The sequence below is a fragment of the Myotis yumanensis genome, unplaced genomic scaffold (genome assembly GCF_028538775.1).
Source record: "Myotis yumanensis isolate MYYU_CA2020_CCGP unplaced genomic scaffold, mMyoYum1.0.hap1 SCAF_8, whole genome shotgun sequence".
In the NCBI taxonomy this organism is placed as follows: domain Eukaryota; kingdom Metazoa; phylum Chordata; class Mammalia; order Chiroptera; family Vespertilionidae; genus Myotis; species Myotis yumanensis.
The window spans coordinates 2,658,345-2,672,665 of NW_027223759.1; the positions used below are offsets into that span (position 1 = coordinate 2,658,345).

General features: G+C 46.6%; 1 protein-coding gene across 1 annotated transcript in view; it reads left to right on the forward strand.

Moving 5' to 3' along the window:
- The window catches only part of ANKAR (ankyrin and armadillo repeat containing), a 37,402-nt gene extending 24,392 nt beyond the window's left edge, over positions 1 to 13,010 (forward strand). The window contains exons 16-22 of the mRNA XM_070423262.1: positions 99 to 221; positions 3,478 to 3,636; positions 4,706 to 4,823; positions 5,898 to 6,007; positions 8,407 to 8,603; positions 11,295 to 11,341; positions 12,763 to 13,010. Coding sequence (XP_070279363.1) covers positions 99 to 221; positions 3,478 to 3,636; positions 4,706 to 4,823; positions 5,898 to 6,007; positions 8,407 to 8,603; positions 11,295 to 11,341; positions 12,763 to 13,010 — 1,002 coding nt within the window. The remainder of the gene's footprint in view (positions 1 to 98; positions 222 to 3,477; positions 3,637 to 4,705; positions 4,824 to 5,897; positions 6,008 to 8,406; positions 8,604 to 11,294; positions 11,342 to 12,762) is intronic.
- Positions 13,011 to 14,321: the final 1,311 nt, after the last annotated feature.

The following is a 14,321-nucleotide window of genomic DNA, read 5'->3' on the forward strand; positions in this document are numbered from 1 at the left end:
TCTTCGGATGAGTACATCCCGTATCAATGTCTGCCTGATAAAAAATGCCAGTGGATCAGTCGTGAGTGAAAAATAACCTCTGAAATCCACGTGTCCAGGTGGAGGTGGCCTTTTCCTTGGCCTGCATTGTCCTGAGGAATAAATTGCTGCAGAAGGAATTGCAAGAAAATGAAGGGTTCAAGTATGCGGATGTCCTCTTTCTTTTGCACGCCCAGGATAAGGTAACCCCCTTACAAATATCAGCGGTCATCATGCCCAGGATAAGGTCATCCCCTTACAAATATCAGCGGTCATCATGCCCGGATAAGGTCATCCCCTTACAAATACCAGCGGTCGTCATGCCCGGATAAGGTAACCCCCTTACAAATATCAGCGGTCATCATGCCCAGGATAAGGTCATCCCCTTACAAATATCAGCGGTCGTCATGCCCGGATAAGGTAACCCCCTTACAAATATCAGCGGTCGTCATGCCCGGATAAGGTCATCCCCTTACAAAATATCAGCGGTCATCATGCCCGGATAAGGTAACCCCCTTACAAATATCAGCGGTCATTTAGAAGAAGGTTTTGAGACAACCTCCTCAAATTACTACCAAGTCGTCTTCATGGCGGTGTTCAAGCGCCTTACTTCAGAAATGGGAAATCTCTCTGGGAGGCCCTTAGTTTGTATTGGTCGAGTGATCCTGTCCCACATTTCTCACAGTTAGCACACTTCATTTTTGAAATGTAGCAGTTTTATGTGTTGGGTCAAGCCAAAACAAAAACAAAACAAAAAAATCACCCGATCTCTTCTACCCGGAATGCATCAAATCTTTGACCCAATTTTATGAACTTTCAACCCTCTGTGGTCTGCTGCTTCTGCAATATTCTAGAATGGTGCTTCTCAGTCTACTTGTGATGAAGGAATAGCTTTTCCCCACTGACCTGTTAACTATATATAAAAACAACTTTAAATTTTGCAATAATTTTAGACTTTCCAAAAATTTGCAAAAACCATACTGAGTGTCCTGGGATACCCTTCATCCCGTTTCCCTGATGTCAACCAGGACATGAACATTGACACGTTACTATGAACCGATCTGCAGGCCTGATTTCAATGTTGCCTATTTCCTCACAAAGTGCTCTTTCAGGCCCAGAACCCAGTCAGGGATTCCACATCGCATCTCGTCGTCGTGTCTTTTTAGTCTCCTGCCATCTGTGAAGCGCAGGCCTTGGGATTTCAGGGTTCCACGTCTTGCCTGATCTTGACAATCTTGATAAGTGCAGGCCCGTTGTTTCGTGGCCTGCCCCTCAATTTGACTCCTCTGATGTTTTCTTATGATGAAACTGAGGCGATGCATTTTGGCAAGGACACCGTAGCAATGACACGGTTTTCTTCACTCACCTTCCCAGCAGGTACACGACACTGATGTGTCTTTTGACTGGCAGTGCGAACTTGGGGTACTTGGTCAGAGCGGTGTCTGTGAAGTTACTGTTTTCCCCTTTATATGTAAGACATATCTTGAGATGAGACACACCGAGGCCATGCGAATGTTCTATTTTGCCTTGTATTTTGCTCATTGATTTTAGCATGCGCGGATCAACAGGATTACGGTGGCATTGACCTGATGGTGATTATTTTTTTAATTCCCTCCTTCTTCCACTGGTATTTAACTGTAAGAAAGACCCATGTCTTTTAAATGCTTATTCTCAGTTTCTGGAATTCTGTTGCAACCATTTCGTGGACTATCGCTGGCCCGTGGGCCACACTGTGAATAGCACTCACCCTAGAAAAACTCCGGGTCCTCTGTGACCTACAGTACATTTGGCGGTGAGAGAAGAACATTGCTGACCACGCCTCTCTCCGTTCTGAGAGATCTGGGAAGGTGAAAGAAGAGCTGCCACTGCATTAGTTTTTTCAGTACGTAATTGGACTTCACTGTGGTGCACAAAAGATGCAGTTGACTTTAATGACCTGGAGAATAACAGGGTGAGGAGTCTGCATTCATGTCTGCCTCTCCAAGCCGCCTTTCTCCCTCTCTACTCTTCCTGCCACCTGTCCGTCTCACACCCTCTTCCTCAGGGACAGCTCTCTGCTCCCTTTTCTCCTCCTGCCCATTTCACTTCTGTTCCCCTTCCCTCCCAACCACCTGCTTCACTCTCTGGACCCTATCCTTTTTAAAAAAATATATATTTTTTTATTGATTTCAGAGAGGAAGGGAGAGGGAGAGAGAGAGAAACATCAATGATGAGAGAGAATCACTGATCAGCTGCCTCCTGCACAGCCCACACGGGGGCTCGAGCCTGCAACCCGTGCATGTGCCCTGACTGGGAATCGAACCGTGACCTGGTTCATAGGTCAATGCCAACCACTGAGCCACGTCGGCTGGACTGGACCCTATTCTTTGACTGAACCTAATACCTTTCTTCTTGCCTACGTGTGTCTATAATTTTTATTATGAAAAATTTCAAACAACTCATGGTCAATCTTGTTTCCTCTATCTACCTATTCACCATCCCTGTGTTATTTTTAAATCAAATGTCAGGGATCATCTAATCTTATCTGTAAATATTTTTCAGTATGTACATATGGCATTTTTATATGATAACTCATAGTGGCAGAAGAAAACTCAATAAGATTAATTGTTCTCTCTCTAATACTGTTCAAATAAAATGTTAAAAATAAGGCTTAGTATATAAGATTAACCAATGGACACAAGACACGGGGCGGGGGAGGGGGCGGTGGGTAGGGGCCGGGGGAATGTCAAGGGGGGGAAAAAAAGGAGACCTATGTAATACTCTTTGTAATAATTTAAGAAATAAAAATTATATATATATATAAAAAAATAAGGCTTAGTCATAAGATTCTATCTTTTGGGCCTATCTGGAAAACCTACCATACTTGTTCATCCTTGGCAAGCAGACGGTCTGTAAAGGAAAATTATTATTTGCTCTTTTCCTAGCCTTAAAATGTTAAAATGTGATTTTAAGAAGTAAATCACTTTTATTTAAATTTTCTCTTTTAGAATACAATACAAAAGAATTTTACAAATGAGCCTATTTTAAGAGATGATAATCGTCCCACAATGCATAACATGCGATAGATAGCCTGTTGTACAAGGGAAGTTTTGATTTATTAACTCCACTTTGAAGTGTTGGAAATAAAATGTTAAAACAAAATAGTCGAGGGAAAATAAAATTACAGAGTTTCCTGTTACCATTTAGATAATCGGTTGCATAACCAGTAATCTAACATTCCCTTTAAAAATGAATTTTTCCTCTTTTCTTCTACCTGGTACCACAACCTAACCCTCTATTTTTTCTGTTCAATAACATTCCGGAGTAACTATTATCTATTCTCGCCAATACATCAATGTCCTATTTTACTCCTAGAGGTAAGAATGCAATATATTTTAACAGGCGAGAATGAAACCCTCTGACCAGGATAACATGGTAAGTGAAGTGGCTAAAGATGACGCAGGTCTCTCCTGTTTCTAGGACATCCGCTTAAGAGCAGGCTATGCGTTAACCCTTTTTGCCTTCAATGATGTCTTTCAACAATATTTAATTTTGGAAAATGGAATAATGACCCTGTCCATCTTTGAACCTTTTCTTGAATCAACCATTGAAACCGAGAAGGCGATGGCAGCATTTCAGGTGTGACATTGGAGTTGGCGTTTCCATGGGCGTCGTGTTAGTGAAAACTTAAACATTAGAAAAAAGTTTGGACCTGGAAAAATGGTTCCTGGTTTGTAAAATTCACAGTCGTTTTCACACCAGCCCCTTTCACATCATTAGAAAAACAAAACACATTACCTGTGAGGATTTCTTCATTTATATGGAACTTTACAAGTTAGAATGGAAGTGTTGCCTTTATATACCACCTGATGTTTATAAAATGCTGTTGGGTGGATAGGCAGGTAGAGGTATTTTCGTCACCTGCGTGTGATAAGGAAATAGCGCAACATGGCATTCAACACAAGAGTTCTACTGCAGATTCGTTAGCTGACCACGCTCATGCTTCAACCCGTGACAGCTAGACATATCTGGGTTCTTCTGTCTTATTCTCCCTCTTCTTTTTCCCCCTATGAGTTTTAGGAGAAGTATTTTCTTTCTCTTTTTTTAAAGTTATTTATTTATTTATTTATTTTTATTTTTGTTAATCCTCACCCAAGGATATTTTCCCATTGAATTTTTTTTTAGAGAGAGGGGAGACACACACACACACACACAAACATCAATGTGTGAGAGACACATTGGTTGGTTGCCTCCTGCACAAGTCCCAACTGGAGCCAGGGATCTAGCCTGCAACCAACGTGCATGCCCTTGACCAGAATCGAACCCAGGACCCTTCAGTTCCCGGGCTGACGCTCTATCTACTGAGCCAAACCGGCTGGGGTGAGAAGCTTTTCATATGAACCCTACTTCAAGGATATAAAAGTTACAAACGTTGTAGAAAGAATACTATGGCCTCCCATGGTCACTAAAATGACCAGATAGGGCCAAGGACTCTAACTCCTACTCCTGCCTCTTGCTTCTCTCCCTTTTCTCTCCCTTCCCCCCCCCCCCCTCTTTTTTTTGCTTCTCTTCTAGTCAATCATGCCAAATTACTCCTCTTACCTCCCTGAGATGTACCAAATCAATAAATCAATGCATCAATAAAAGCTTAATCAGCGAGGCTGAGTAGAAGATGCTCAATGATTCTTTGCTTCTTTTTTGTTTGTAGATTATTATATTAGCTAAAGTCATCATAGATGTGGACCATATCACTTTGTCTTCAAGAGGAGTTACTATTCTGATTGATAGTCTGTATTCCCTTCAGTCCACCACGATTGTCTTGACAGGTAAGAAATGACTAGCATCTAATTGTAGCCGCCTAAAGCTAGTTGCGCAAACACGTTTCTGTAACCTGAGCACAAGTAAAGAAATCAGCCCGACACTCTGTCACGCAGCTGGAAGCCTGGGCCCACAGGGGAACATGCCCGTCTATTCTGCACCCCAACGAGGAGCAGAAACTCTGAACACGGCCTTTTTTAATTTAACTACGTTTTCAAACCCTTCCTTCTTTTTTCCAGAATAAAAAGTGAGAATTCAACTCTGAGCTACCAATAAAAGCATGCACACACTGACTGACAGTAGTGACAGATTTGTGCCGATGCCCCTGCGTCTGGCTTCCTTTTGACCAATGACACATGTTTTGCTAACAGTGAAGAGTTCCCTACACTGATTTGTGGTACAGCAAGACAAGGGGGCCCAAGAGCGGTCTCAACACCATGCTAACCACCTGACTGTATCGAGTCCAGATCCAACTCCCCAGATGATCAATAAGTAGTCATTGACTTCATATATCACTCTCAACATGACATGGAACAGTAGCAGAATAACAGCCTGATGGAGGAACTACTACCAGAAATCTTAATAATAAAAAGCTCATTTGCAAATGAACGTCATGCCCTCACGCTGTAAGGACCGCTCAGCAGGAGGTGCTGGAGCACCTCTCGGGCCCGGCGCCCCGGGGTTAGGGGAGGCGGGAGGCGGGGCACCTCCTCTCACAATTTCTCGCGCTGGGCCTCTAGTAAATGAATAAATAAATAAATAAATAAATAAATAAGGTATTTGCTCTTTAGCTGAAATGGGCCACGTGAAGGCAGCAGAGGAACCTCGACGTGCTGTCCTGGGAAGAAAACCTCGGACTTTCAGGCGTCCCCTCTCTCACGTAACCTGCTTCACTTGCACTGTTTGTGACAGGAACCCAGACCATAATTTGGGGAAAATTTATTCTAAATATAAATACTTTTTCTCAGCACTTCTTCATCAGCAGACATGTCTTATGACTCAGATGTTTTTAATATTATGTGCAGGTAACCAAGAGCACAGCTTATCCGTAGCACAAAGCCTTTTTCTCATTTAATTTGTAGGGAACTTAATAGCCAGCCTGGCTCACTCCAGAGCTGGGATTCCAGCGGCGTTCGCCTCATTAGGGACAGTCCAGCGGCTCTGCTACCATCTGTACTCCGGAAAAGAAGAGGTAAAATCAAAAGTAATGTTAGCCCAGCCGGCATGGCTCAGGGGTTGAGCATCAGCCTATGAACCAGAAGGTCCCAGTTCGATTCCGGGTCAGGGCACATGCCCGGATTGCGGGCTCCATCCCCAGTGTGGGGCGTGCAGGAGGCAGCTGATTGATGATTCGCTCTCATCATTGATGCTTCTATCTTTCTCTCCCTTCCTCTCTGATATCAGTAAAAATATATTTAAAAACAAACAAACACCAAGTAATTCTAAAACTGAATGTTCTGAGACTATAATTTGCCTCCCTCTCATCTCTGTGGGCTGATTTCCCCACAGGTTGACGGAGTTACAGAACAGTTCATGTTCCTAACACAGCCTGAGATGGTTTCTCTAGAACTATACCCGCCACCCGTAATTCCCGTCCCTACAACATGGGAAAACTTGTTTTATCTTTGATAGTTAAGATTCAATCCACCAATGAGTACACTGATGATATCGAACTTGTAATTAGAATCTTTATACACTATCCCACACCATTTCATGACTTCACTGTCGTCTCTGTGATTCTCCGGAATGAATGAAAGTGGAATCCATTGGACAGTTTTCCTCATCTGCCAAGCAGGGGTCGAGATGAGGGTGGGTGTGTGAGGAAGGCGAGGCTGGCCAGTGGTGGTTTGCCTCTGAGTGTTCCCCTGCAGTGTTTCTCCAACATTGGGGTGCACGGGGGCACCCAGGGGAACCTGTTACGCCATATGGCTGGGCTCCATTCCCAGAGTTTCCCATCCAATGCCTCCGTGCAGGCCCCAGGATGTGCATTTATTTCTAACAAGTTCCCAGGAGCCGAAGCGACCCTGGGACCACGTACTGAGAACCGCTGTCCAGGCGTGGAAGATGCCTGGGCAGTCAGATGCCAATGGCAAGCCCAGTGTGTCAGCTTCTGGTACCCAGCAAGGGCCGGGTTCATGTTTACTCCATGACATTTCTTATGCCACCACTAACAGATTTTCCTAAGAACTGCCCAGCAGTACACGTTAATTAATCATATTTATTCATTATGATTAATAATTAATCATAGCCTCATTATCTCAAGGTCACAGGCAGAGGGGACTACTTCCTTCCAGGAAAGAAAGGACTTTTCCTGTGTCCTGTAGCCTGATGCTTGTTCTTGCTTGTTTTTGCCAAAGGAAAATGTAGTTGCTTTCCCGAGCACATTATTATTATTATTATTAGTTGTTAATCTTCACTAGAGGATATTCTTTCCTATTGATTTTTTTTAGAGAGAGTGGAAGGGAGAGGGAGAGACTGAGAGAGAGAAACATCAATGTGAGAGACACACATCGGTTGGTTGCCTCCACAAGTGGGATCGAGCCTGCGACCGAAGTATGTGCCCTTGACCGGAATCAAACCCGTGACCCTCCAGTCCACAGGCTGATGCTCCAACCACTAAGCCAAACTGGCCAGGGCCCAAGTGCATTAATTTTAACCTACTTTTATGCTGTAGGCTCTTACCTGGTTTCCTATGACAGTCACCTAAGCAGTTTTGAAAAATCGTAATGTCTAGGCTGTACCCCAAGATAATAAAATCGGTTTTGGGGGTGGACCCCAGGCTGAGTCATGTTCGTAGCTATCCAGGTGACAGCGATGCACCAGCAAGACTGAAGGCTACTGCCTTCGTTCAGCCCCCAGGGCCCTGCCTCTGGCTGCACGTTAGAATCCTCTGTGGCACTTTAATAACATACAGGCCAGGTTCCACCCTCGAGCCCCATTCGGTTGATGGGCTTAAAACAAAAACCTCCTGGTGATTCTAAAATGCAGGCAGGACTGAGAACAACTAGAAACCAATGGCAGTTGACACCCCTCTCAAGCCTGGCTGTGACTATGGATACAGATAATGGGGCAGTGAGGGCCGGGCCGGTGGGCCGGGGGTTGGGGGTGGGGGTGGGGTCTGGAGGGGGTCAATGGGAGAAAAAAAAGGGGACATATGTAATACTTTCAACAAGAAATAATTATTTTAAAAAATAATAAAAACCTGGCTGTCAGCCCTAGCTGGTTTGGCTTAGTGGATAGAGCGTCAGCCTGTGGACTGAAGGGTCCCTGTTTCAATTCCGGTCAAGGGCACATGCCTGGGTTGTGGGCTTGATCCCCAGTGTGGGGCGTGCAGGAGGCAGCTGATCCATGATTCTCTCTCATCATGGATGTTTCTATCTCCCTCTCCCTCTCCCTTCCTCTCTGAAATCAATAAAAGTAAATAAGTAAATAAAAACAAATAAATAAAAGCATGGCTGTTGCTGCCATCGGTTGGCACGCGCATTTGCTGGCGTTAGCTCCAGGGACTGTCCTATGAGTATCTACTGGGCGCTGGCGTGGACCCTTTAAGAGCAGAGCTCACTGCTGAAGGACTGTGTCTTCCTCCTGCAGGTGCGCACAGCCTGCTCCTGCGCCCTCGGCTACCTGACCTACAACGCGATTGCTTTCCGCATCCTGCTGAGCGAATGCAGGAATAAGCCGAATCAGTTCCTTCGAATAATAAACAGCATCAGCAGAGATGCCAGTATTAACCCGGCGTTCTTGAAGGAATTTAGAATGCAGCAAAAAGTGGGACTCCCTTCCTTAAGGTATGGTGCGCATCCGGGAAGGGGCAGGAGTGAGGTGACTGACAGAGGAGCTTTTACCGACGTGTAAGGAAGGTCAGAGCAGGGCACTCCGCGTGCTAGGAATCTGTGCCTCAGACACCCAAGGACAAGTTCATTGTGAACGTCCATCGCCAAAGCCTGTTTCACTTCTCCCCGAGCAGCAGCGAGTGCAGACACGAATGCAGCCGCATCTTGGGGCTCCTGCCTGGCCAGGGTAATTCGCATTTCAGAAAAGTTTTGGGGAGCCTGGTTGCCTCCAGGTCTGATGCAGGGAGCCATTTTGGGGTGGACTGGGGTACACTTGAGAGTTCTGAGGACCAGCGCCGGGAACTTGGCCTCCAGTGGGACTTCGGAATGACCCAAAGCGAGGTCACACCGGGCCCGGTGGTCGGAGTCGCGCCGAAGGCTGCCCGGCACTTATTCCGAGGGTTTCGCACCCGTGTGGGAGTTTCATGGCGAACTTGCGTTTCTGAAAGAGAGAGGAGAGGCGCCTGACACCAGGCACGGTTCCTCCTGGGAGTGAGCGGAATTACAAGCCTCCTGTGCAAGCAGCGCTGCTCACATGCAGGCATCGATCCTGGCAGGGTGTGTTAGGAACTTTGCAATCACAGAGGAGAGGGGATCCAGCTTGGCTCTAAATATCAGGTTTAAGAATGGAGAAAACCGAGGGCCTCCTCAGCGTCACGGTAACTGCGATGCTGTGGAAAACGGACACCGAAAGCCCGTTCCCTAATCACACCTAAACAGCCAGGGACATCGAAATGGCAATGGCTATCATTGACAGCGTTAGGAAGTAATGTTTGCTGGTTGAAAATAATTTAGGATAAATGACGGAACTACTATTTAATAGTCCCTCCCTCAGCCAGTCCATAAGGCAACTTTTTGGGAATTACTTTAAAAAAACCCAAAAATGAAAACCCTCCCTCAGGACACTTGTCTGCCATCTGCTGGGGAATTGTAGTAACTACACAAATCTAAGAGGACTGAGGGGAATGGCACCCCCTATTGTAAACACTCAACTCTCAGGATTATAAAAAGTCGGTAAACTGGTCAGAATGGTGAAACCGCTGAGCAAACAACAGTTAACCCATCACCAATAGTGCTATGCACGCTCCTTAGGGCAGCGGTTCTCAACCTGTGGGTCGTGACCCCTTTGGCGGTAGAACGACCCTTTCTCATGGGTCGCCTAAGACCATCCTGCATATCAGATATTTACATGACGATTCATCACAGTAGCAACATTACAGTTATGAAGTAGCAACGAAAATAATTTTATGGTTGGGTCACAACATGCGGAACTGTATTTAAAGGGCCAGGAGGTTGAGAACCACTGCCTTAGAGCGTTCACATGGACTATCTGCTTTATTTCTCGTAACAGCCCTGAAAAGGAGTGTGGTTTACATAACACAATGGGAAAGGCGTGAAAAGATCACTGAGACAAGCCTGGGAACGTTGGGATGATAAACATGTCCTTCCACAGAATGTTCCTTGATAGCACTGCTGGGAACAGAGATAGATCGGTCGTGGTTGGATCATAACAGCTTTTTTGTTTGTTTGATTTGAGTGTCTACCTCTTCTCTGTTCCCGTGCCCCCGTCCACACCAAGAACGGGATAGTAGAGGAGCCTTTGGATGCGTCCATTTTGAAGTGTGGAGGGAGACATGGTTAACGGACCCGCCATGAAAATAGAGGAGACTAACACTAGCTGGTTTCATTACCACCCAGTAGCCATGAAGTTGCCTCATTAAAGGAGGAAACAGCAAATGTTCCTCATCAGAGTAATCAGGAATGCATTCGTGACACTTTTATCTCTTAACTTTAATCAAGACTTGCATTTTATTACCAGGAACGTTTTTGCAATACCACATTTACAGATTATCTGTACAGGATGGTGATTAAAATAATACTTATTTTTAAGCCACAACCCCCCTCCCCACCCCCCCCCCACCCCCCACACACACACATTAACTCAGGTACACGTTATTATTTGACTTAAAACACTTCACTGGTACCCCATTACTTTAAAGTTGACATTTTATCATTCTTTTTAAAACACATTTTATTGATTGGTTAGAGAGGAAGGGAGAGGTAGAGAGACAGGGAAACATTGATGAGAGAGAAACATCAATCAGCTGCCTCCTGCGCGCCCCCTGCTGGGGATGGAGCTCAAACCTGGCCATGTGCCCTGACTGGGAGTCAAATCAGTGACCCTTTAGTGCATGGGGCGATGCTCAACCACTGAGCGACCAGCCCGGCTACATGTTCTCATTCTTAATACACACAATGGCCTGATCGTTATTCTCCAACCTCGTCTCCTATCACGTCCCAGATACCTTTACTTCTAAGCGCACCAGACTATGCAGTGCCTCTGGCCGCCACGCTGTGCTGTTCTCAGCACTGTGATCCCTCACCAACCCCCCCCCCCCCCCCCCCGCCCGGGGCACGCCCCACCGCATCCCCCTGAAGACCTATTTTCTTCAAAACCCGGCCCAAGTGGTCCCCTCCAAGCTTTCCTCGATCCCTTCAAGCAGATTCAGTGTTTCCAGTGTGCTGAGTGAGTCAATGAATATAAAACACTACCGGTGACCTGAGTAAGTTAGACCACTAGATGTGGACCATGCTACGTAGCCTCTCTATATGTTTCTAGTTTGATGAAAATGTTTTCCCTTTCAGTCTGGAGAAAAATGGAGGGCCGTGCATAAATCTTCTCTCCAGAAAAGGTAATTGATTTTTCTTTTCTCTCCGGGGTGCCTTCCGGCCCTGGCACTCTGTAATCCTTTGTTCCATGTATAAAAATTCAAAAAGGCGGGGCCACTGAAAAGGTGACCTGCAAGCGTTTGTGTTTGGAATGCTGTACACCTAACATATCTTCCCATGTATAAGCCAATGTGACACATTTCTTTTAAAAAAAAATATGTTTTTATTGATTTCAGAGAGAAAGGGAGAGAGAGATAGAAACACCAGTGATGAGAGAGAATCTGACTGGCTGCCTCCACACCCCACACTGGGGATCCAGCGCAAAACCCGGGCATGTGCCCTGGCTCATAGGTCAACGCTCAGGCACTGAGCCACGCCGCCGGGCTGACACTTTACGGCCTTCCTCCCCAACACCAGTCGGCAGAAACTGCTCTCCTCCTTCGCCCTTTCTCACAAGCCACGCACGGTGCTAGGTCGTTACGGAAACAGCACGTACTAGTACCTAGTAAGTATGACTCAGCCACGCCCTTGCTATTGTTCTGTGCCGTGTACACCTTGTCTCGTGAATCCCTAGGGCACAGCCCACCTTTCCCTTATCCTCCGTACAGTGTCACACACAGTGGGGGGATGCCCTGGAGACCCAAGTCCAGACCTGATAATGCTCCCCATCCGGGCCCCGTAGACAGAGGCCAGGAAAAATGACTTGTTGATTTCACATCTAGCTTAGTGCTTGCTCGAGTGTGCTTGGTGGAGGGCCAGATTCCGTCTTGCTTTGTGTAGTCACTGCCCCACAGGGAAAAGCAAGGGCGGGTCACTCAGAGGTCCGTGTGCTCCCGTCACGAGTGGGAAGGGAGAGAAGTGGGAGAGAGAACAAGAGGAGGAGAACGAGCCTCACTGACTCCAACTGAGGGAAGCGAGATGTGGACGGAGGGGAGGCTGTATCTCTGACTATCGTGGGTGAAAGGATGTCTGGTGCGGGCACAGCTCCTTAGTCAGGCTCATTCTTTCTTTACTTAAGTATTGATTTCCAAACAGCCTGGGTGCCAGTCACAGGCTGATGACGCTTTTGCAGGTGTGTGGCAACCTAAGGAAAGATGTGGACAATGGAGAGAGTTTGTGGACAAAGTTAATGTCATTCAAGGGGAAGGCCATCCCTTTGAGAGAACGCCTTTGACACTGTCTTTTGGTGTTAAACTGTCCCTTCTTTCACAAAAGCATATTTAAAACAGTTGACATTTGGTCCTTCATTAGTGCCAACTTGGCACAGTAAAAAGTCGGCCACCATCTGTGTGGCTGCCCCCGGTGACATGAAAGCCTGGACGCTGCTGAGCTATCTCTTCGTGTGTTTGGAATGGGAAGGAAGCGGAATGATGCAGAACTAAGGGAAGGAGACTGTGGCGATATCCCGAGGCTCAGACCTTTAACTGTGGCTCTTACTTCTTAGGGAGAGAGCACCGAAGAAAGCTAAGACCAAAAATTCAACCCCGAGATTCCTTGACCTTATTGCCTCCTGTAACTAACTTCATGGGACTCTTCAAAACCTCCAAAAAGTCCGCTGTGTCTCATAACATTTTTTCCTTTGCATCTGCAACGTCCTCAGATGTCATCCAAGTGTCAAGACCAAGAATAGTATTGCTGAGCGAACTTGGGAAACACGTTCAGAAAGATAACGTTGAGCTTGCAGAAGGTTAATAAACGCATTTCAGTGTGAACGGATTCCTGAGCAACTTTTTAAAACATTTTAATTTTTATTTTGTTGTTATATTTTTATTGATTTCAGAGAGGAAGGGAGAGAGAGAAACATCCATGATGAGAATTATCGGCTGCCTCCTGCACGCCCCACACTGGGGATGGAGCCCGCAACCCAGGCCTGTGCCCTTGACCGGAATCAAAGTTGGGACCCTTCAGTCTGCAGGCCGACGCTCTATCCACTGAGCCACCCCAGCCAGGGCGAAGTGTTTTATTTGTAATTGTGGTAAAATGCACGTAACATAGTTGCGTCATCTTTTCTAATGGGGGTTCTTGATGTCGACCCTTAGCAGAGCGCCCTCAGCCTGTCTCCCGGGTTAAACCAGGCCAGATTCTGGTCTCAATAGATGAGTAGAAGTTTCCGGAAGGGAAGGCCTGCACTGACACCAGAGCAGAGCCGCTGGCAGGCGGCATCGTGGGTACCTGTGTCACGTGCTGTAAAGACGTTTACACTGGGACGCTGCCCACAGGGTCACGCTCACGGTAATGCCTGGAGCATCGAAGGATCAATACCACAAACGCATGAGGCTTCTCACACCCGAAATGTATGCCTTTAAACATTTATTTAAAAAGAGAAGCCTCAGCTCACGACCATCGGGTACCAACGTGTGGCTGAGAAATGTGGCGGCCGCCTCGACCACCGCCACGCTGGCTGAGGGCCTCCTGCGGGGTGTCACGGAGAGGGGCTCCCCTGTGGATCAGGACCACGTGGAGGCGGGGGCAGGAGAGTTACTCATGGAATTCCCCGAAGGGAAGTGCCTTTAGGGCAGGACCAAGTAAGGAGTCTTGTCATCGTAGATTGTATCCTTACCTCCCAGTCTCTCCGTACAGCAAGTCACCTACTGGCCCAGCGGTTCTCAACCTGTGGGTCGCGACCTCTTTGGCGGTCGAACGACCCTTTCACAGGGGTCGCCTAAGACCATCCTGCATATCAGATATTTACATGACGATTCATAGCAGTACCAACATTACAGTTAGGAAGTAGCAACGAAAATAATCTTATGGTTGGGTCACAACAGGAGGAACTGTATTTAAAGGGCCAGAAGGTTGAGAACCACTGGCCTAGACAGTTAATACCTTGTCCCGCATGGATGACATCATATAAAAGCGCCTGGTGAGATCTCCCAAAGGACATCGAACACTCGATAGCAATGTCCTTACAGTTAACGTCACTGTAATCCAGGCAGGGGGAAGGGGACAGACCGTTAGGACACCTGCAGTACAAAGTTCCAGATTCAAGGAAATCAACCCCAA